We start from the raw sequence: 22,047 nt of genomic DNA, 5'->3' as shown, positions 1-22,047 counted from the left end.
ACAATCATTTACTCCTGGGAGACACCTGGATGGGCTCTATGTCCTGCACTGATGTTTCAGCCAAGAGTTGCCCTTTCTGTGTGCCTGGGCCCTTGGCACACTGGTTTTGTGGCCATTTCATGCCCTCTCAGGTGGCATGGGCAGCTCCTGCCCAGCTCTGGCACTGTTGGTGTGGCTGGTGGCACAGAGGCCACCATGAGCAGTGGCCACCAACCCAGCTCTCTGTCCTCGAAGGTGCCTCGGGTGCAAAGCCCTGACAAACCCCTGCTGTTTGTCTGCAGCTTCAGCCCCTTTTTGGCAAGTAGCCACCGGGCAAGTGAAAACATTGCACAGCTGGAGCTGCCCCCTGACCCACGGGTGCCCCTGGCACGACTGTGGGGCACAGCTGGAGCACTCCACTCCCTGCCACCCATTCAGGGATCAGCAGCTGGGCTGTCCAGGGACACCAGGACACTCCAGCCACTCCTCCCACAGCGAGTTGTGTAACTGCTCTGGGAGTGGGGTGGCTGCCTGCCCTCCCTGCCCTGCCAAGCTCCAGGTCTCGCCTATAAATCCCGAGGGAGAGGGACCCTCCCTTCCCACAGCAGAGGTGACACAGAGCACAGCTGCCTGGGGCTGCAGGTAAGTGTTCCCAGAGGGCTGAAAGCCTTTCCTTCCCTCCCTGTGCCACACCTGGGCTCTTCTGAGTTTGGCTGCTTGCAGGGTTAGTGTGGAAAGCGTGGCAGGAGCAGGCACAGGGTGGCAGAATTGATATTTCTTGGGTGTTATTTGTAGCTTCTCTACAAGAAGGTAGGGAATCAAATATCAAATGTAGGTGGGAGGTGTTTGTGATATAAGTTAGCTCCCACCATGTAAAAATAAAAGCCTCCCCCAAAAGAGTGAGCAGCTCATGCTAGTGGTTTCTTGATTTACAAAGGAAAAAGTCCAGGTGTTTTTCCCAACCTAGGAAAGGAGAATATTCATTAGATGTTGCTTTGTGACTGAAAATTGAAATAGTTCTGGACAGTTTGGTGGGTTTTAGAAAATACTGTGTCCAAGACTTTTTTTTCTTTTTGCTGATCATTTCACCACCCTCTGTGTCTCTGGTGGGAGCTGAAAGCACTTCTCAGACTAGAGGAACTGGTACCACCCATAGTGACATCCTGCCATGCTGAATTAATAACTCACTGGAGCAGGGTGCTCCATCCAGCCCTGGGGTTAAACCACAGATTTAACACGCAGCACCCCCAGGGCACCTGTGTGGGGGTCCTGGCTCTGGAACTGTCCAGCCCAAGCCAAGGGATGGGCCTGGCCATCATCCCTTGTTTTATTGCCTGGCACTACCAGGGATGAGGATCCATCATCCTCGCTGGGAGTTTTGTAGGGCTGGATGTCAACCCAGGGGCTGTTGCCTTTCAAGCTCTGGAGTGGAGCTGCTTTCAGCCCTGGAAGAGACACAAAATCACCCTCAATCCAAGGTGTGTCCCACCTGCAGCCCCCCTCTCAGCCTCAATGGCCATGTCAAAGCCAGCATCATCTTCTCTGGGGATGGGGACAGAGCTCTGTCAGAGAGGCACAAACTGAAGAGTTCCAGTGCATTTTTTTATTTTTTCTTCTGAGACAGGCAGGCGCAGATACCCAAAGATAAAATACAGTGCATTTTCAGTTCCAGTGCATTTTTTATTTTTTTCTTCCGAGAGAGGCAGGGGCAGATATCCAAAGATAAAATACAAATATTTGCAAGTCTGATAAAGCAGGATAATGTAAACCCAGCTTGTAAATGAAAACTGGCAGTGAATTGTGGCTCAACTACATTCTTTCAAAGCCAGTTTCCAGGGCAGCTGCAGGGGTTTGAAAGCAGCCCAGGGAACACAGTGGAAAAGTGGAGAGATTTTTAAAATAAAAGGGGAAACACAAGAAAATTATTAATGAAGACCTTTAATCTAACTTGTAGAGGAAGAGCCCAGAATGCTGGTAAATGGGATGACGTTTGGGGGTAGCACATAGAGAAATTCCCAATGCAGGGCATGCCAGGAGCTGCCCCGAGAGGGTGATGGTCATGTGTGGGGTTTCTTCCAGCCCTGCCGACAGCCTGGGAGCCCGGCAGAGCCCGCAGGGATGAGAGTGGCCGTGGTGGGCGCGGGGGTCAGCGGGCTGGCAGCCACCAAGTGCTGCCTGGCTGAGGGGCTGGAGCCCACCTGCTTCGAGCAGAGCCAGGACATCGGGGGGCTCTGGCGCTACACGGTGAGCCAGGGGCCCTGCTCTCCTCCTGCCACTGCGGGGATGGACACACCACACACACTGTGCAGAGACAGCAATGGCTTCCTCTTTATTACAAGTTGTTCTTAAGTTTTATACCCTTAACAAAGTGTGATCTTAAGGCATTAGTTACATCATTATAGTCACTGGACAAAGGAATAGATCATTGTATTTTATTGGTACAAAGCAATTAACGTCAACAATTAATTGGGAAGAGTTTACAGCGAATTATTAAGGCACATAGGCTGCTCACTAAGGCATGGATTCTCTAACTGTAAATATCCCTTTTGTGTCTGTTTTATGGGTTTCCATGCTAACAGCCTTGCTTTCTTCCTTGTTATGGATAAACCCATATTTTATCAATTTCTTCTTCTGTTAGCTCAGTCGTTTGGCCTGCAGACCAGCTGCTAAGCCAGTCCACACCTCCCCTCCACAGCTGCAGCTGTGCAGGGTTATGGGATGGTTTGAGTGGGTGTGGAGGGCTGTGAGGGCTTGCTGGGCACTGGGCTGCACCCCCTGAGGCCAGGGCAGCAGGGGACAGTCCCCAGCCCGGGCACAGGGCTGATGCACCCCGGGGTGCCGTGGCAGGAGCACATCGAGGCCGGCCGGCCAAGCCTTTATCCGTCACTCATCAGCAACACCTCCAAGGAGATGTCTGCCTTCTCCGACTTCCCCTTCCCTGAGCACTTCCCGGTGTTCATGCCCAATGCCCTGCTCCTGGACTACCTCCGGCACTACGCTGAGCGCTTCAGCCTGCGGGAGCACATCAGATTTGGGGTGAGTGATGGGTGCCCTGCCCTGCCCGGCTCCCCACCCGTGCTGGGTGCCCGCGCTGACTTTGCCTCACTCCCACGTTTCAGACCACCGTTGTCAGCATCCGTAAGCACCCCGACTTTGCCACCACGGGCCAGTGGAATGTGGTCACAGAAGAGGAGGGGAAGCAGACATCACATGTCTTTGATGCTGTTATGGTTTGCAGCGGCAGTTTCTCGGAGCCATCCCTCCCCCTGCAGTGTTTTCCTGGTATGGTATAGGGCTGCCTGTGGTTACCTGCTTCAGGGGCTGGGGAGGGAAGATTTAGGGGTTCTTTGGGGAAAATCCTCCTTTTCTTTTCTTGCTTCTGCTCCCCAAACCTGCTGGCATCAACAGCAATACTTTCCCATTCTTCAGCAGCTTTTTCTCTGAGACCCCATTTGGAGAGGAAGCATCAATTAATTCTGTGACATGGGATGGAGGGCTGGACCTCCCCAAGACCCTGGTGGCCAGAGACTGCATTTCCTGCTCTTGCCATGTAGATAGTTTTTTTTACACCAGTTCTCCCAACCAAATCCACAAATGCTCCAGTACTTCAAAGCTCTGCTCCTTTTTCCCCCGAGGCATCGAGAGGTTTCGAGGGCAGTACTTCCACAGCCGGCAGTACAAGCATCCTGACGTGTTCCAGGGCAGGCGTGTCCTCGTGGTGGGCATGGGCAACTCAGGAGTGGACATCGCGGTGGAGGCCAGTCGTGTCGCTGCAAAGGTGCCACCCCCTGCCACCCCAGGGCTGTGGGGAGAGGGACACTGGGGACAGTAGCTCAGTGTGCTGTCATTGCAGGGATGTGGTGTACAGTCTTTCTGAGCCTGGATTTTTAGGTCAAAAACCTACCTTGAAAGCAAGCTGGTTTTCTTCTTTTCTCCTGTTTCACCTCCATCACCAGCAGCCAGGAGAAATTAAAGATGCTGTTGCTGCTTTTCCATTGCACGGCTGTCTGTGCCATGCCCTGATGCTGTTGAGGCAGGACGGGAATGAATAGACTTTGTTCAGAAGGCTGAGAGTATAACTCTGATTTATTTTAAAATACATCACTCTTTTATACAGAGCTTTGTGCAGACTAATTCCATTGGTCCTGAAGTGAAAACATCTCACCCTATTTGTGTGCAGTGAATGACATACAGTAGTAAAACTTAACTATAAACAATGTGAACAACAAGAGAGATAAAGAACTTATTTACATTCTTTCTCAGCACTTCCTCGGGCTTCTGCCTGGTTAGAAATTTTCCGTTTTCTCTTTGACTGAATCTGAGGCCTACAATGCCCCTCTGAGTTTCTTTACAAAGGAGAATCAGCAAACTCACCACCTGAACCATTGGTTCTTCTCTTCCAGGTGACCATTAGCACCACTCGAGGAGCCTGGCTGCTCAGCCGTGTGTTTGAGCGCGGCCACCCGTGGGATATGATTTTAAACACTCGCCTTATGAGCCTGATCAAAACCAACCTCCCCGGACCCCTTTCATGGTGGTTGATTAATTACAAGGTGAACCAGTGGTTCAACCATGAAAACTATGGCCTTCAGCCAGAGAACAGGTACTTCTTGGTGGTCCCCATCCCATGCAGATGGGCTTGTGGTGTGGGCAGGGGAAGATATTCAGCAACCAGCATCAACCAATGCCCAGACTGGGGTCTGGGATCTCCAGTGGGGAGGAGCAAATAGCTGTAGCTCCCTTAAGTGGTGAAAGATTGGGCATGCTGGAAAAGCCCAGGAAGGCTAAGAGGAGTTTTCCTTGTGAGGGTCTCTGGGTACAGAGGAGAAGGAAGGCCTAAAGCATGGATCAGTTCTGGAAAGAGATGATTTAAAGAGTAACTGAGTGGAGGGAATAAGGCGGCAGGAGATGTCTGTGAATCACTCACGCTGTGGGACAGGGTGACATTGGTGACACGTGTCATTGTTCGGAGGTGCAGGGCGGAGCTGTGTGCTCAGAGAAAATGACACCAGGAGGTGTGAGTTGGTGGGCCTGGGGGCAGGAGGAGCAGGGGACCAGCAAGGCTTGTTGGTGGTGCCCCACTCTCAGAGCCCCTGGCTCTCCACAGCTGGCTGGTGCGGGAGCCCCTGCTGAACGATGACCTCCCAAGCTACATCCTGACAGGCAGGATCACCATCAGGCCGGGCGTGAAGGAGTTCAAGGACAACTCAGTCCTTTTCCACAACTGCCCTGAGGAGGAGCCCATCGATATTGTTGTCTTCTGCACGGGCTACACCATCTCCTTCCCCTTCCTGGAAGAATCCGTCGTCAGGGTGGAAAACAAGCACGCGTCCCTCTACAAATACGTGTTCCCAACCCACCTGCAGAAGCCCACCCTGGCTGTCCTTGGGCTGATTAAGCCCCTTGGATCCATCCTGCCCGTGTCAGAGATGCAGGCACGCTGGGTGAGCCGTGTCTTCAAAGGTAGGGGAGCAAATGGGAGTCCTCCTGTGCCCCAAAATGCAGCTCAGACAAAACTGGACACGTTCTATCCCTCCAGCCAGGGAGATCCCAGACCTAAGGAGTTCAGAGCAGACAAGGGACATTTCCAAGGGTCAGATTTCCCAAGTCATTTCACTTCAGTTAACCTACAGCAACATGAGTGAGGAAAGAAACCTACTGGTGTTTTGTTTGAGGTTTTTAACAAAAATACTAAGAATAACCTCGTGAAGGGCTGGGTCAGGACTATTCCACAGAAATGAGAAGCTCTGGGGTTCCTCTCTGGGGCTTGCACAGTCCATCTGACCCCACATCACCTGCCTGTGCCCTGTCAGCACACATCTGTAAGAGCAGGAGGAGGAGGTGTCGGTCCATTTGGAGTACTGGAGAGCTGGTTTAAGGCAGGACTCCCACTGCCAAATAAACTGCCAGCAATGAGACTTTCCTGCCCTTCCAGGGAAGGGATTCCCACATTTTGCATCCCTGAATGAGTTCACAGTTCCTCCCCCAGGAGTTAAACCTGGCAGGGTGCTCTCCTCTCTCTTCCAGGCTTGTGTCAGTTGCCTCCCCAGTCTGTCATGGAGAAGGAAATAAATGAGAAGAAGAAAAACCAAATCCAATGGTAAGTCATTCCTCAGAGCCCCAAAGGTTTTTTGGCGGATTGAAAAACCTCTGGAGTTTTTGGGGCAGCAACACACGGGCTCTCACTCTGTGCCTGTTCCCAGCATGGCAGAGGAGAGGAGAGGATTCCTGGATCCAGCTTCCCCTTTGCTGACTTGCAAAGAGCCAATGTAACCTTTGATTTAACATTGATGTTTTGCATGTTGGTGACAGGAAGAAATTAATTTGGGGTACTCGAGGCTAAGGTTTGCTTGGGAGTTGGGGAAGAACACCAGGATCCCCAGGGACTGAGAGATAAAACGGAAGAGAAATTAATGGTAATAAATGCAAACTAATTCAGCTGGTGGGGGGAGGAAAAGCCAACACACAAGCAGTGAGGTGCACACACAGATTGTCTCATCTCACAGCATGGAGACCTGACTCACTGTGAGCAGGTGTCTGAGCACACTGGTGTGTGCTTCACAGGCAGGCAAAAGGCTGGAAAGGATTAGGGAATGAACGAGCCAATCCCAGGAATCTGGGTGGTCTATAAATCCCTGGTTCACTTAAATAGCTACAGAAGAAAAGGTATTAAGAGTGAAGTACAGAATTGCACAGAACAACTGCTGTACAATACAAGGCTAGGTGGATATGGGCTTTGTCAGACCTCTGCAGGTGGGACATGAAGCTGTGAATTCTGCAGAGAAGGTGAACTGGAAGCAGTTCTCCAAGTCACTGTGTGTCCTTGCAATATTTGGTGGAAATGAACGTGAGGGATACTAAAGGGTGCCACCTTTCTCATGCTGCGCATGACTTTTCTGCAAAAAGCAGAGAGATTTGGGTTTGAGGGTTTTTTTTGTTTGTTTGTTTTGAAAAAGACCCAAAGCTGCTTTGCCAAAACCTGTGAACAAATATTCACCAAGGGGAAGGGGGGAAACAGGTGCAACTTGTGAGTGAGGAAGAGAAAGACTGAACGAGCCAGCATCACTTTACAGGTGCTGTGTCGTGGGCAGGATCTGTGTCACAGGTTCCCACTGCACCTACATCCAGTCCTTTCCTAAAAAGAGCCCAGTTGCATTCCAGATACAGCAACACCAAGGATTCAGAGGACCTCCACCCCAGTTCCTCTAAGCCCTGCTGATACCCATCTTCCTCCTGCCTCTTTCTCTTCTCTGGTTCATTCAGGTTTGGTCTGACCTTTGACGAAGTCCTGAAAACTGAGTGGCTGGTGTACCTGGACACGCTGGCCTCCTTCATCGGTGCCAAGCCCAGCGTGCTGGGGCTGCTCTGCACAGACCCTTGGCTGGCCCTCACCATCTTCTTCGGCCCCTGCTCCCCCTACCAGTACCGTCTGGGGGGTCCTGGGCGCTGGGAGGGGGCACGCCAGGCCATCCTCACCCAGTGGGACCGCGTCCTAAAGCCCACAAGAACACGAGTCCCTGCTGGCTCCTCCAGCTCTTTCCCTTCTCTCCTGACTGTGGTGGGATTCCTTCTGCTCCTGGCAGCTGTGATTTTTGGTTTCCAATAGCTTTTAGAGCGTGCTTGTTTGTTTGCTTGGGTTTGTTTTTTTGGGTTTTTTTTATTTTTGTCCTGAGGGATTTTATCTCAGGTCAGACAGCTCCTCAGCGTGCCATGGTATGGAGGAAAAGGATTTCAGTAGATGGCAACAAACTTTAATCTGCAACGTGCAGCATAAAACTCCCTCTGCTCCAGCTCAGCCCCAAGCCCAGCTTTGCAGGCCTCATTAGCCAGGGATGGCAGCCTTGCCCAAGTGTCTGCTGCCCCTCTGCTCTCCTGCCTGCTGCCAGAACAGAGCAGAGCAACATTGTGCTGGATCACACAAGGCAGGATGCAGAGAGGACAAGACCAGCAAAAGTGGTGGTGTGTCACAGGAGCAAGACTGCCCAGGAATTACCTGGGCTGTGTACACAGGTCAAGTTGTCCCCCTTCTCCAAACCTAAACACTGACCCCAAAACCCCAGCTGGGGTTGAATTGGTGCTTCTTTCCAGTTGTGGTGGTTTGTCACACGGGAGCCTTGTGGGGCTGAGCACTCCTGGCTTTGCTTCCCTGTGTGCCCCACCACTGGGCAACCCTGAGGCTTTGTTTTGTGCGTGAAGAGACCTCAAATGAATAAAATCTCAGTGGCTGTGGCAGGAGTGTGCTGCAGATGCCTCCCTCTCCTTTCCTTGTGTGCATGGGAAGAGCAGGGAGGGAGAGCCCGTGTCCGAGTTGGGGCTGTGCCACCAAAGGCCGTGGGCAGCTCACAGGGCTGGGGCTCGCAGGGCTTTCCCTGACCCCCCGAAATGAGGCTGCACAGTGCTCCACGTCCCACATCCACACTGTCTGCTGCCGAGGGAGCGGGTTCTGCTGATCTGCTGGCGATGCCAAGGGAACACGAGCCCAGCACTGGCACCACAAAAGGGGACAGATCAGGACAGCCCCACGCTGCTGCCTGGGCTGGAGCAATGACAAGTTACAGCGTGGGAGTCCTCGCAAGCGTGCTCCCTTTGGGATTATCTCTGAATTTTCACCTGGCACTGCCACGGGGAGGTTGAGAACTTTCTTCCAGTGCATTTAAGCCCACAGGGCGGGGGAATGCAGGTGTAAAGGTCAGTGGTGCAAGAGCTGAGGCGAGCTGCCTGGACTTCAGCCTTCCCTTCAATCCACGGCCAGAGAAACTCCAGGGAAATTCGGCCGAGGGCAGAGCAGCGGAGGCGCAGTGCTGTCCTGCAAGGTTTGCTCCTCGCTTCTCCTGGGGGGGGTTGGCAGGGTTTAAAAGTGGGCAGACAGCTCTCCAGGGTTTTGGCATTCACTGCTGGCTTTGCCTTGCCGCTGGTGGGGGGAGAGGGGTGTTGCAGGGACCCTCTGGAGTAAAACCATCTGCAGGCAGCATTGGAAAAGTGGGGTGACTGGAGCACCCTGAGCTTGCCTGCCCTTTCCTGAAGCCAAAGAAGGCTCCAGGAACGAGGCAGGTGGCTGTGGGCATGTCCTGCCCTGTTCCTGCAGATCAAGGAGTGGCTCAGGTCAGGCTTGTAGATGCCAAAGGGGCTGTTTTACACCTCCCTCGTTTTTCCCTAGCTTTCTTCAATTTCTTTCAGTTTTTATTTATGTTAATTTACTTTTTGACACAAAACTCATAGAAAAAGTTATAAATTACTCTTTTTGCAGACCCTGCAGTAGCAGTATTTCTTATCTAATCAAAGTTCCTGTGGGTTCATTTTTTCCTAGTTTCTTTGCTTTCCAGTCAAGCTTGGTGCAGCTCAGTTTACACACCCCAGCTTTGAGTTCCTCCCATTTATATCCAGCGTTTCCCGGGTTTCTTACCTTTTGTATATCCTGTAATCCCAGCCTTGCTTTCACAGAGCTGGCTAACTTCTGAATGGCTGCGCCGTGCTCCTGCTCAGTCAGGCATTGCTTTGCTTTTTTTCCTTCTTTTTAAACCCTTTTTGTTTTCAAGAGATTGCTCTTTAATGGGAAGTTAAAAAGGAAAGCATGAAAACGAGCCAGCTTAGCTGGAGTTGCTTTTCCCAAACGTTTCAGGATGGTCGCTTTGTGCAGGCAGAAGAAGATAGCTGCAGTTTCTTTGCATGCCCTGGTTTGGGCTGGAAAAGAGAATAAATTGAAGCGGCAGAACAGCGAGGTTTAAAAGTGCCTCCTTTTCCCGTGGAGAAGGGAGATTCCTGGAGCCCCAACGTGGGTTTAGCACAGCAGGAAGGGCAATGAGCAGGATCTGTGCACAGCACTTGCACCAGCAGCTGGCCACGGCTTTCTCCCAGGACAGTTTTCCTTCCTGGACACCTGCAGCCAGAGCAGACCAGGGGGGTTTTGCTGGGGATGGGAAGGAGGGACTGGCGTTTCTGCTGATGCCTGTTGTGTTTCCAGCTGCTCTCACAGCAGCCTGTCACCTGCTGCAGGCCAGCATGGTCCGGCGCGTGGCCGTGATCGGGGCCGGGGCTGGGGGCTTGGCCTCTGTCAAGTGCTGCCTGGATGAGGGGCTGGAGCCCACCTGCTTCGAGAGCAGCGAAGACATCGGCGGCATCTGGCGCTACACGGTCAGTGCCCTCGGGTTTGTCCTCGGGTTTGTCCCCTTCCTTGGATGCTCTTGGACAGCAGGAAAGAGGAAAGGGTGGCCACGCCCTCAGGGACTGTCCCTGTCCCACTCATGGGGCTCCTCCTGACTGGAGGATGGATGTGAGAACCCCGGGTTTGGCTGGGGTTCTCGTGTGGTGGTAAAGCTTCTCCTCCAACCTGTGTTCCCAAAGGAAAACTCCACAGTCTCTTCTTGTTCGGTCTCAAGATGTTTTATTGCTAGTTATCTAACAGATTAAGTTCTCGGGCTGCGGCCCTTTGGTCAGCGGCCCAGGCAGAGAGGCACACACTCCTGACACCCTGACTGTCCGGTGTCTTCTTCTCCTCTCTCCCCGCCCAGGGCTGCTGCTATCTTTTATAAGATATATTACGTATAACATGTTTACAATTATTCCCCAATACCTATTACCTACGTTACCAAGTGTTTTTCTACTCTAAACCAATCTGTGAGTGCCAACATCACCAAGAACATGGAGGTAAGGAAGAAGAAGGAAGAAGGATGGGTTCAGCCCACTTTCCTCCATCTTAGAACTTCTGATCCCCATGTACAAAGTAAAAACCCCCCTGTACATGCACTAAAACCCCCCTGTACACTACCAAAAAATATTTCCCTCTACTTTGTGACTACATTTACTATACTATCTAGCACTTTGTGACTGCTTGTTCCACCTTCAAAGTTGGCAATTCATTCCATGGTTCAAACTCGAAATCACAGCTAAATCCAGCTGCCTGCTGGGGTCCAGACTGCGTCTGACCACGGCCTGGAACCTCCAAAAATGTCTGAGAGACATTTTGAGTTCCCACAGATGGAGAAGGAAATGGAGGGTGTGGGAAATGGATGAAGTTTTGCACGTTAGCTAAAGGAGCTTTGCAAAATAGGTTTATCTGCATTGATGGTTGTAGTGACAATGTCAATGATTGTGCCTTGCGGACTTCACTGTGCACGGCAAACGATAAACAAAGCCATCAAAAAAGTTTTTTTTCCCGTTCAGGAGAGAGGGGGAAATGTGGGAAATGGATTTGTAGAGAATTCTTGAAACTGGCAGAAGGCTCACATAGTGTGCATCTGTAGGCAAACTTTGAGATAAGAGAAGCTGACTTAGAAATGCCATGGAACAGGACAGACATTGTTGAGAGAGAAATGGAGCTAGAAACAAATTTCAAAAGATGGCCTTGCAAATAAAAATAAATACTTTGGAGGAGTAGAACTATGAAAGATGCATTTTAGTAGGATTTATGAGGGGTAATGCTAGATGATTGGCTTTAAGACATCTACAGCATGGTGTAGCTAAAACTGATAGGCCAAGAAATGCTTATAATGTATTGTAATTAAGAAATAATTGGTTTCTGATTGTAATAGTGAAAATTATATCATCTGTATTGTCTCACCCTTCACATGAGACTGAAAAAGGAATAAAAGTTTTTAAAACACCTCTTGGCTGCCCCATCTCTGGGTCAGAAAAGGGCTTAATCCAACAGAGGGAGAAGTAATGATTGTCTCCAGGTCCTAGTCCTGGCTTATTCCTTGTACCAAAACATGAGGAAGAAAAATGCTCATATACTTGATGGGGAGAAAGTCTTCCCCTGAACACCTGGAAACATCGCCACTGGCTTCACACAGGACTCCACAGACAGCAGGAGGGTCACTGTGTACCGCTCAGTCATCACCAACACCTCTAAGGAGATGTCTTGCTTCAGTGACTTCCCCTTCCCCGAGGATTTTCCCAACTACCTGCCCCACAGCCTGGTCCTGGAATACTTCAGGATGTACGCCCGGCACTTCAACCTCCTGCGGCACATACGCTTCCAGGTGAGCAGGGAGCCCAAAGCCACGGGGAGAAGAGCCATGGGTAGCTGCAGATTGGAGGTGGGACGGGACAAGGCAGGTGCCAGCCCGCAGGGACCATGTGCCTTTTGCATCCTGCCTTTAAGCCCCACATTTTAAATAAGGCTGGTTTAACACAGGCTTGCCCCCCAGTGCCATCACCAGGGGAAAGGTGCAGGGTGGGGTTTAACACCTTCAGAAGTGACACGTGCCTCCCCAGGGACCCAGCCTGCTCCCAACAGCCCCAGCCTTTCACAGGCACGTCTCCAAAACACGGCGTGATCCCTGACCGCTGTTCTGTTGGGCTTCTGTGCAAGACAACAGTTCTCAGCGTGAGGAAGCGCCCAGATTTCGGCACCTCAGGCCAGTGGGAGGTGGTCACCGAGACCCATGGTGTCCGTGAGTCCCACGTCTTCGACGCTGTCATGGTTTGCACCGGCCACTACCAGGAGCCCTACTTGCCATTGGCTTCTTTCCCAGGTAAGCCCTGTCCCAGCAGTGGCTTCCCCCAGCACCCATGGGTCCCCTGGTTGGATTTTGCTCTGCGAACCTGCCTGCTCCATGAAGCCCCCATGCTGGAGCAGGCAGGACCCTGACCCCATAGAAATGATGAGGAGCACTGCAGGGAATGGGAAAAACATCTTGTAAAGGTGAATCCAGGCTTTTCCTGAGCTGAGGAGGTACAGGGGACTTCCATGGGCTTCTCAGCTGCCAGGGGAGAGGGAGCAGGGAGAGTTGGAGGCTGCAGAGGATCTGGGTACGTGGCTGAGGCGAGTAAATGTATCTGGCAGTAGGAGATGCTCCCTGCTCTCTGCCTAGGCATTGAAAGTCACTTCAAAGGCCGGTGCCTGCACAGCCGGGAGTACAGAGATGTGCAGGATTTCCGAGGAAAACGCGTCCTGGTGGTTGGCATCGGCAACACCGGCGGTGACCTCTCCGTGGAGCTGAGCCATGTGGCTGCCAAGGTACAGCTCCAAGGTGGTACCAGGATCTCTGGCTGCCAAGGTACAGCTCCGGGGACAGCTCCATGGTGGTCCAGACAGGATCTCTGAGAGCCAGTGGCTCTGATGCATTCTGAAGGCTGACCTAGAACAGAGGCTGGACAGAGTCAAAGAATAAAGTAGGGATTTATTAGGAGGTCTCCGTGGATCCACCTTGGGCAGCACAAGAGCCCAGCCAGGGCTGCACCCAAGATGAACCAAAATGGCCACAAAGTTCACAATCGGTCATGGGGTCTCTCACTTTTATAAGTTCTGGTCCATTTGCACATTGGAGTTAATTGTCTGATTCCAGCTTTAGCCCGTGAAGTCCCATCCTGCTTGTTTTTCTCTCTTCAGCCCACGTTGTTCGTGCTCTTGGGCCTGAGATCTGGATCATTTGTCCTTGGTCCCCAGCTAGAGAAGGAATTATTTTGTCTCCCTGCTCTGTGCAGAGAGCTCACCATCCCCTAATATGAAGCCCAGACCCACACACTAAAGCAGCCCAGAATCTGAAAAATAGAAAAGCTAAAACCTGAGGCATCAGCTCAAGGTACCACAGGGACCTTTGCCCCCAGGTTCCTCAATAAATTCCACTTCTCACTGAGGGCACTTGAAGAAGCTTTGCAACTCCTGGAGAGTTTGGGCTACCTGAGGACTGGCAACTGAGCAGCTGTGGGAACTGCATCAAAGCCACCCAAGCTGTTTGGTTCATCTGGATGTCCTCTCCTTCTCTTGGATTAACTGTGTTGGCTCAAGTGCAGGAGATGGGATTTGACACTCAGGGCAAAACCAATGAAATGCCTGGGCAGGAGGCTGAGACCTGCTTTTCCCCCCAGGTGTTCCTCAGCACCAGGAGCCACACGTGGGTCGTCAGCCGGGTCTCAGACCATGGCTTCCCCTTGGACATGGTCGGCACCACCCGTCTCAACTCCCTCCTGGAGTGGCTTCTCCCATCAGCCCTCACAAGGAGGATCAAGTTTCGGAAGTTCAATTCATGGTTCAACCACACAAACTATGGCTTGGCTTCCAGCAAAAGGTGTTTTTTCTGATTGATTTGTTGGGTGCTCAGGGTGTCTTTATAATATGAAATGCTTAATTTTCAGTCTTGGGAGATATTTGTGGAATAGCAAACCATTGGAGGGTAATTTTGACCATAAAAAAGTCATTTTAAGTCCCTCCCAGACGCTAACACTGCTGCCCTCTTTTCCCCGCTGCAAGCTCCAAATTTAAGGTGATTATCAATGAAGAGCTGCCATTCTGCCTCCTCTCTGGGACTGTGGTGTTGAAGCCAAACGTGAAGGAGTTCACTGAAAGCTCTGCTGTTTTCGAAGATGGGACAACTGAAGAAAACATTGACGTGGTGCTCTTTGCCACGGGCTACAACTTTGCCTTCCCCTTCCTTGAGGAGCCTGTTCGCAGCACCATCAAGGACAACCGTTCCCTCTACAACTGCATCTTCCCTCCCCAGCTGGAGAAGCCCACGCTGGCCATCATTGGCTTGATCCAGCTGACAGGCTCCATTATGGTGGGATCAGAAATGCAGGCTCGCTGGGTGACAGGGGTCTTTGCAGGTAGGGGATGGGGGAGATCCTCTGGCTGGGAGGCTTGGGGCAGCCTGAGCTGCTGCCCACAGAGCTTAGGGCATTTTTCAGCTCCATGGGTAGCCTCTGCCCACCAGCTGCATCCCACACCTCAGGAAAGGTGCTGGGACCTCGGGAAGGGGCTGACCATTTTCTCTTAAGGTGCTGCTGGAGCTCGCTGGTTTCTCTGTTCTCAGGCTGGAACAAGCTGCCTCCCCCCCACAGGATGATGGCTGAGGTTTTGAAGAGGAAGCCACCAGTCAAAAGGTGTGTGATGCACCTGCACTTGGGATGAGACAGGTTCTGTGTGCCAGGATAAGCTCGGGGAAGGGGGGGACTCGATGGCAGACATGGGAGGAACCTGCTCAGGACACCCAACTCTGCATTTATTACCTCACCACCCGCAGTGGGAAAATTGGGAAAACATTTTCCCATTTTCAGCTGGGAAAATGCTTCCTTTATGGAACAAGACACCATAAGCTTCTCTGGAGCAATTTATGACAAGACCAGGACCTGCAGCTCCCCTTCCCTCTCTTTCCATCTCCTTTTCTTCATCCCTTTCTCTGCTGTTCTCTGGAGATCCCCCTGTGCCAGGCCTCCAAGCCATGTCCTTGTTCCCAGTCAAGATGAAGGTTTGGTTTCCTCCAGACTGAGGGTGCCATCTCGTGGCTTCTCCCTCCCAAATCCGGGCAGAGGGGAGAGCTGGGTTCCATCCGGAGCCCCACCATGGATGGGCGGTGTGGGTGTCACTTTTTGTGTCACTTTTTGGCAGGTCCAGGTGAGTGTCCCACCAGTGTGTGTGGGAGCTGACAGCCTCGTTGGCACTGGGATTTTGCAGCAGGTGGAGATGTGTCCACGAGGATGTGGGATGGATGATGATGAAGCAAGGAGAGGACCCCAGGGTTGGGTCTGCCAGCAGGGCAGGGCTGGCTCTGGGGGACACTGGGGAAAAGCTGGGACAAAACAGAGCCACAGGGATTATGACCAGGAGCCCCAATGACTGCACCACGGTGCTGTTACACAGAAATAGGGAAATTTCTGTTACACACAAATATGGAAGCCTGAGGTGCAAGGGAAACAAACTTGAGGCTGTCTCAATTTTTTCTGAAGCAGATATCTCCCTTCTGTGAGCGAGATAAGGTTTCAAGCAGAGAAATCCTGGAGGTCCCTCTTAGCATGGGAAGCTTTCTGCATTTCCCAGGTTTCCCCAGTCCTCTTGGCATCCTTATCTCTGAAAGTCTACATCTCTACTTTCCAAAATCAGCCAAATCCACAGCCCTGAACCTCAGGGAAGGACGTAGCAGCATTGTGGCATTACAACGATGCTGCTGTTAAGTTAGAGCTGATTTTGAAGCCACAACTATGCTGCAGAGACAAAACAAGCTCCTGCTTATCCCTTGCCCCCGGGAGCTGCTGGCACTAACCCCACAGAGGCTCTCTCAGCGTCTTTGGCTTTGTCTGGGGCTAAGAGAGCTCTGCCCCAGAGACTGGGGCTCACCTGGTGTCTGAGCCCGAGGCCTTTGCTTTCCACGGAGCTGGGAACTGAGCCAGGATGATGCCATCTGACTTTTATTTCTCATGTCCCATCGAAGGAATCCGCCTGAGAGGGAGAACCTGAAGATGAGTTTTATCAGCTACGTGGACAAAATCGCTGCGTGTGCTGGCGTCAAGCCCAGCGTGTGGAGGCTGCTGCTGACAGACCCCCAGCTGGCCCTGGCCATCTTTTTTGGGCCCTGCTCCCCCTACCAGTACCGGCTGGTGGGACGGGGCAGGTGGAGCGGGGCCAGAGCTGCCATCCTGACCCAGTGGCAGCGCTCGCTGAAGCCCTTGGGAACGCGGCTGCTGGATGAGAGCTCCAGCAGCTCCTGGGGCTGGTGCTGGATGTGCCTCCTGGCTCTGCCAGCAGCTCTCACAGCAGCTCGGCTCTTCTCTAAATCCCCCCAGCCAGGCTGGAGCCCCCAGGCAGGTCCCCAGCTGTAGAAGGACCTGGAGAGACATGATGCCAGGTGACGTGGGGATGGTGCAAAGCTGTGCCAGGTGCTGCCAGAGGGCTGGAGCTGGCACCAGCAGCAGCCTGGACCCTGGGGCTGAGTGTGTCCAGCCACCTCCTGCTGATGTTTCACCAAAAGTGACAGGGAGTGTTCACCCTGAACCATTCTGGGATGAACTGCTGAGCATGAGGCCAGCCTTCCTCCCCACTGCTCCCTGAAATCTGGGCAAGGCCCACACCCCCTTGAGATTTCATGAAACATGAACTGTCGAGAGCCACTTCTTTGTCTTATAACTTTCAGGACGTGAAGGAGGGAGCCACAAATAAACCTCACAGATCTGGTCTTTGTTGATGGTTTTATTAATGGTTTATTATCAGGGTGTGTGAGGTGGATCCCGAGCTGTGGCAGAGGGGAGAGTCTTGCCCTTGTATATATAATCTATCCATTGTATAGACAGAAATATCAACAAATAAGGTATAGCAGAGATGTTATATATGTTAATGTCATGGTATCTAATAATAAATTATACATACAGCGACAAATCCAAGTAAGCAGGCATCCCTGATATTGCCTGAGCAGCCTTAGGATTATAGGGAACCATGAATTCCTGGGATGGGGCCAGGGATGGGACCGGGATAGGACAGGGATGAGAACAGGGAAGAACTGGGATGGGGCCAGGATTTGACCAGGATGGGGCTGGGATGAGAATAGGAATAGGAACAGGGATGGGGATGGGGTGCGACCAGGATGGGGCCAGGATGGGAACTGGGATAGGACTGGGATGGGGCTGGGATAGGACCAGGATCGGACCAGGGTAGAACCGGGAGAGAACCAGGATAGGAACTGGGATAGAACTGGGATAAGACCAGCATAGGAACCGGGGTAGAACTGGGATGGAACTGGGATAGGAACAGGGATAGAACTGGGATAGGAACAGGGATAGAACTGGGAACAGGGATAGAACCAGGATAGTAACAGAGATAGAAGCAGGGTAGGAACCAGGATGGGATCAGGATAGGACTGAGATAGAACAGGGACAGAAGCGGGATAGGAACCGGGATGGGACCGGGACAGGACCGGGACGGGGCCGGGATAGGAACTGGGACGGGACCGGGACAGGACCGGGATGGGGCCGGGACGGGGCCGGGACAGGACTGGGACGGGACCGGGATAGGAACTGGGACGGGGCCGGGACAGGCACAGGACCGGGACGGGACCGAGACGGGACCGAGACGGGACCGAGACAGGATCGGGACGGGACCGGGACCGGGACCGGGACAGGACCGGGACGGGACCGGGACGGGACCGGGACAGGATCGGGACGGGACCGGGACGGGACCGGGACGGGACAGGGACGGGACCGGGACAGGACCGGGACCGGGACCGGGACCGGGACAGGACCGGGACCGGGACCGGGATCGGGACGGGAGCGGGACGGGACCGGCTCGGCGCGGCCCCGCCCTGCGCCCCGCGCCGCCAGGGGGCGCACCCGTCCCCGGGAGCCCGCGCGACTGCGGCACGGCGCTGTCACGTGACCGGCGGCGCGGGGGCGGGGCCGGCGGCTCGCGCTGTGCGCGGTGACGTCAGACGTCGTTGGCGCCCGGCTTGGCCGCCCGCCATCTTGGCCCCTGTGTGCGAGCGGCCGAGGCGGCGGCGCCGGGAGAGGCAGCGGCCCCGCCGGCACCGGGACCCGCGGGCAGCCGAGCGCCGCCCTGCGCGCCCGGTAAGCGCCGGGGCTCCTCCGCTTCACCGCGGCGGAGCGCGGGCTCGCGTGGCGGCACGGCGCCGGCAGGAGCGGGCGGGCGGCCTGCGCCGCATGGCCCCGGGCGGGGGCGGCTTCCGCCCGGGCGGGCCCGCGGCCGGCGGATGAGGGGCGCCCCGGGCCGGCCCCGCCGCCGGGCCCACGGGGCGGGCAGCGGCGCCGGGCGGCCGGCCCGGGGTGCGCCGGGCCGCCCCGCATTGGCGCTCGGCGCCGGCCGCGCCCCGCCGGGAACAGCCCGGGCCGCGCCCGGGGCCGGCGGGAGAGGCGGCTCGGCTCGGCCGGGAGAGGCTCGGCCGGGAGAGGCGGCTCGGCTCGGCCGGGAGAGGCGGCTCGGCTCGGCTCGGCCGGGAGAGGCGGCTCGCCGGGGCCGCTCCTGCGGGGGTGCTGCTTCCTGCTCCCGCTCTCTTTTTTGCCCCTCGCTCTTCTCCTTGGCGCTTGGTCTCCTCCTTCCTCTCTTCCCCTCTTCTCTTCCTCCCTTTCGCTCTGCTCCGGAGGTTTCTCGGGGAACGCGCCCTGCGTGCATTGGCGCTCATTTCGCGGCTCTGATTCTTCCCGCAGGAACGCGCGGGGCGAGCAGCCTTGTCTTGGGGCTGCTGGAGGCGAGGCGCCTCGCTTCTCCAACTCTGAAATTCGCATCCGGGGTTCTTTGACTCTTCGCCTACGGTAAAAGGCAGTTCTTGGGTGGTTTGGTGCGGGACTGAGTGAAGGAAGGCATTGTTTGTGCTCCCGGGGTTTGTAGGGCTGGGGTGGTCGGATCCAGGGATGTTCTCGTGTATAGATAGCGCTTCAAGGATGGTGAGAGCGTGGTGAGATGACACGGCTGAAATTCAGGCGGTTGGTCTGCAGTGGGCATAATCCAGGGATGCAGGAATTGAAAATTTTGAGGCAGAAAGAAAATTTGCAGTTCAAGCCCTCTTCCTGAGGAAGGGGACATGCACGAGAGCATGATGCTGAGCCCTGAATGGAACAGCGTGGGTTTTCTTCCTTTTTGTCTTTCGCGTGGTCTTCTGCAAATGTATTGTTTAGTGGAACGTCTTGAAGTCAGTATTTTCAAGGAAGGACCGTTTCTCCTTGTTGCCCTGATTATTGAGGTTAAATAGTATATTACTGGAAATGAGCAATATTTCCGACAGAAGTAATGGGGCTGTGATTTTTAATAGTTCTGTTTCTTATGCAGTGAGGCACCTGGCCTACTTGGTGTCTCATCTTAGTGAGCTCTGCTCAGGCAAGAAACTGCTTGTGAAGGGGCAGGAAACAGGACATGATCTCATTTGTCCATGTATGAGAAACAAAAGGATTGTCCTTTGATACTGACTGTCAGCAGCTGTGTGGCTATCAGAGTGTTTTGGGGTTTTTTTAATTTTATAGTCTAGAGAATTTTGCTTCTGCATTAATTTTGTGGTGTTTTGCTGCAACTCTGCCACCGTTTTCTTGAGAATAAAGAACCTCAAAGTCTTGGGAGTTGCTTGAACCGGAGGAATGTTGCGTGGAAAGGTGGTTTGGTGATGTGGGCTTGAGAGGTTGCTCTTTAAGCTGAAGTGAGAGCTTGGTTCTCTCTTAGGCCACTGCTTGGAGATAGGATTGAGGCTCTGTCTGCCACCTCAAGCTCGGCCTTGCTGAGTGGATACGTTGCCTATATGAACTTCTTGGCTTTTGTAGATAATAACCCATGAAATATGTATAACTCAATATACAGTTGCTTCTGTGAGTCTTGGTAATATAAATATTCTATGTCTTGGCAGTTTAGTAGCAATTTATAATATCTTTGCTCTTATTTAGACTTTCCATAATGGGAGCCCTGGTTTTTTGTAGAGCAGAACAGTTACATCAGTCTCCAGTTTTAACTTGGGCTCTTCCCCCAATGCTACAGGTTTATGGGATGTATCTTCCATAGGTCCTGTGTCCCTAGGGAAAGTGCAACAGGCCTCAGTCAGCAAGGGAGAGATGATGCAATTCCAAAGGGAGCTCCCTGTGGGTTTGGGGCTGTCTGAATGAATGCTGAGACTGGCAATTAAGAGAAAGAATGGAAGTCAAAGCAGGATTCTGTTCTGTGGGGCCAGTTTCAGCCAGGTGTCCTTGCAGGACTGGGAATACAATTCCTTTGTTCCAGGCTGATTTCCAGGCTAAGCAGCAGCAGGGATGTGAGAGTGGAGAGAGGGTAGGATAAATGCCATATAAGGGATTGTGTGGCTAAAATGAGGAGATAAAAATCTTGCAGAAGAGTTCAGGCCTTGCACAGTGTGCTCTTTCAGAGGAGTAAACCCTTGTGTAGTGGATTTGGGGGTGTGAGAGAAGGAAAGACGCTTCTCTTCAGAGGCTCCTGCAGTAGTGCAGGGTTTGAGGAGGAAAAACTCCACCACATGAAAATGCAGCACCTTCCCACTAGCTGAGGATGGATGCTGGGCTTGTAATGACAGCACTGCTGGTGGTGTTTTACTGGTAGAACCAGTTCATCTTCTGCAGGAAATTTTTCCTTTGCTCAGCCTCACGCTCTCATTGGCATTTGGGTTTTACAAAACCCAGTAGAAGCTTACGGGTGAAAGTAGTGTAAAAATAAAAGCTGAAATTGAGGTGAGGACATGGGAGAAAATAATACTGAGTATTGGTGAAATGAAAATGCAGTACACAGGAGTCTTAAAAAATGCGTCAAGAGGAGAGGAAGATGAAGTCCTAATAAAAATCAGATGAAGACAGCTTTTATGTCTATGAAGAACAGGCTAACAGAAATAGACTGTTTTTATTACAAATACCTCAGCCATTACATAACATTCTAAGTCAATGCTAACGAGCTCGTCTGTTACAGATTGCAAACACATACTAAAGGGAGAAACTGTTTAATATTTGCATTGTTCGTGGTTTAAATTATCTGACACTGTCTTGATTAATGGGAAAATTAGAGTGCAGAATCAGCCTCACAGGTCTTCAGTCTGAAGGATGATGGTGATAAATTTTAACTGATGTTTATTTGAAAATAACGTGGGCTTCATTTTCAGGGTCTTCCAGCATCAGAGACAGGAGTGGCTGCACTTCATGTTTAGCTACAACAAATGCACAAGTACTGCCTGAAGAACTGGGGCATCACCCAGTCCTGGGTAGCTGAGAGGAGTCTCTTAAATACCAATTTAATCCGTGTACAGCTGATTCCTAAGTGAAATGGCAGCCTTACTGAGATTTGACAGAGTTGGGCTGTAAATTGTAGTTTGACAGTGATCAGGCTGCCCATTTTTTGCTGCACCGCTTGCTTAAGTTAGCAAACCAAGTTAGCTGCTTAGAAAAGCAACCCTTTTCAGGCTGTCCTCATGAAATTGAATAAACCTCTACACCTTGGTTTAAAAGTCATCATTTGTAAACATGTGACTTGCTAGATTTTATTGTCTATAAATTTTAACTTATAGTTTGAATCTACAGTTACAATTTTAAGGAATGTTTGCAGCAGTAATGATTTAAGATGTACTTAAAATGATTTGAACCTTCAGCTAAGGTGGAAGTGCAGCAACATTGGCTTTTTGTTTGAGAACCCAATAATTTTCTCTCAATTAAAGACCTGATAGTGCTTTAGGACTTCTGTTTCAAACTCAACAGATATTCCACTGAAGTGCTTCAGTCTTAATATCAATGAATTGATGCTTTCATTTTGAAATAAAATACATACTGATTTACAGGGCTTGTTTTTTAGTTATGTTTAGGACAGTCTGTGCTTTGTGTAGGTGCACAGCAGAAGTCTTCTAATGAAAAGGAACAAGAACATTTTTCCTTAACAAT

The 22,047-nt window shown here is 52.2% G+C and overlaps 3 protein-coding genes across 13 annotated transcripts in view; all 3 read left to right on the top strand.

Annotated features, from left to right (window-relative positions):
- Positions 1-588: 588 nt before the first annotated feature.
- Positions 589-8,224, top strand: LOC110479013 (flavin containing dimethylaniline monoxygenase 1). The gene is made up of 9 exons (XM_021546033.3): positions 589-621; positions 2,059-2,223; positions 2,827-3,015; positions 3,099-3,261; positions 3,615-3,757; positions 4,383-4,582; positions 5,087-5,442; positions 6,007-6,079; positions 7,243-8,224. The coding sequence occupies exons 2-9, from the start codon at positions 2,098-2,100 to the stop codon at positions 7,583-7,585; spliced, it is 1,593 nt and encodes a 530-aa protein (XP_021401708.2). The 5' UTR covers positions 589-621; positions 2,059-2,097; the 3' UTR covers positions 7,586-8,224.
- Positions 8,225-8,734: 510 nt separating this feature from the next.
- LOC110478982 (dimethylaniline monooxygenase [N-oxide-forming] 4-like) lies at positions 8,735-16,864 on the top strand. The gene is made up of 9 exons (XM_031505498.2): positions 8,735-8,792; positions 9,941-10,110; positions 11,769-11,957; positions 12,290-12,452; positions 12,792-12,937; positions 13,789-13,988; positions 14,171-14,523; positions 14,730-14,799; positions 16,125-16,864. The coding sequence occupies exons 2-9, from the start codon at positions 9,979-9,981 to the stop codon at positions 16,510-16,512; spliced, it is 1,641 nt and encodes a 546-aa protein (XP_031361358.2). The 5' UTR covers positions 8,735-8,792; positions 9,941-9,978; the 3' UTR covers positions 16,513-16,864.
- Positions 16,865-18,115: 1,251 nt separating this feature from the next.
- PRRC2C (proline rich coiled-coil 2C) overlaps positions 18,116-22,047 on the top strand; it is a 68,937-nt gene continuing 65,005 nt past the window's right edge. For 10 of the 11 annotated variants that reach the window (XM_021545882.2, XM_077785252.1, XM_021545887.2 and 7 more), the window contains exon 1: positions 18,116-18,246. The gene's annotated coding sequence lies outside the window, so the exon portion shown is untranslated. Of the gene's footprint in view, positions 18,247-18,622; positions 18,949-22,047 lie in introns of those variants that run through there. The other variant, XM_021545878.3, reaches the window with a different exon arrangement.

Source organism: Lonchura striata, chromosome 9 (genome assembly GCF_046129695.1).
Source record: "Lonchura striata isolate bLonStr1 chromosome 9, bLonStr1.mat, whole genome shotgun sequence".
Classification (NCBI taxonomy): Eukaryota; Metazoa; Chordata; class Aves; order Passeriformes; family Estrildidae; genus Lonchura; species Lonchura striata.
The sequence above is the reverse complement of the archived record's forward strand: the minus strand, read 5'-3'. Positions and strand labels throughout refer to the sequence as shown.

Bases quoted from the DNA above. Each gene is read 5' to 3' on its own strand.
- LOC110478982 (XM_031505498.2), top strand. From the start codon at position 9,979: ATGGTCCGGCGCGTGGCCGTGATCGGGGCCGGGGCTGGGGGCTTGGCC. The intron at 11,958-12,289 runs GTGAGCAGGGAG...CTTCTGTGCAAG, and splicing joins TGCGGCACATACGCTTCCAG to ACAACAGTTCTCAGCGTGAG. The intron at 13,989-14,170 runs GTGTTTTTTCTG...CCCCGCTGCAAG, and splicing joins GGCTTGGCTTCCAGCAAAAG to CTCCAAATTTAAGGTGATTA.
- LOC110479013 (XM_021546033.3), top strand. From the start codon at position 2,098: ATGAGAGTGGCCGTGGTGGGCGCGGGGGTCAGCGGGCTGGCAGCCACC. The intron at 2,224-2,826 runs GTGAGCCAGGGG...GTGCCGTGGCAG, and splicing joins GGGGGCTCTGGCGCTACACG to GAGCACATCGAGGCCGGCCG. The intron at 6,080-7,242 runs GTAAGTCATTCC...TGGTTCATTCAG, and splicing joins AAGAAAAACCAAATCCAATG to GTTTGGTCTGACCTTTGACG.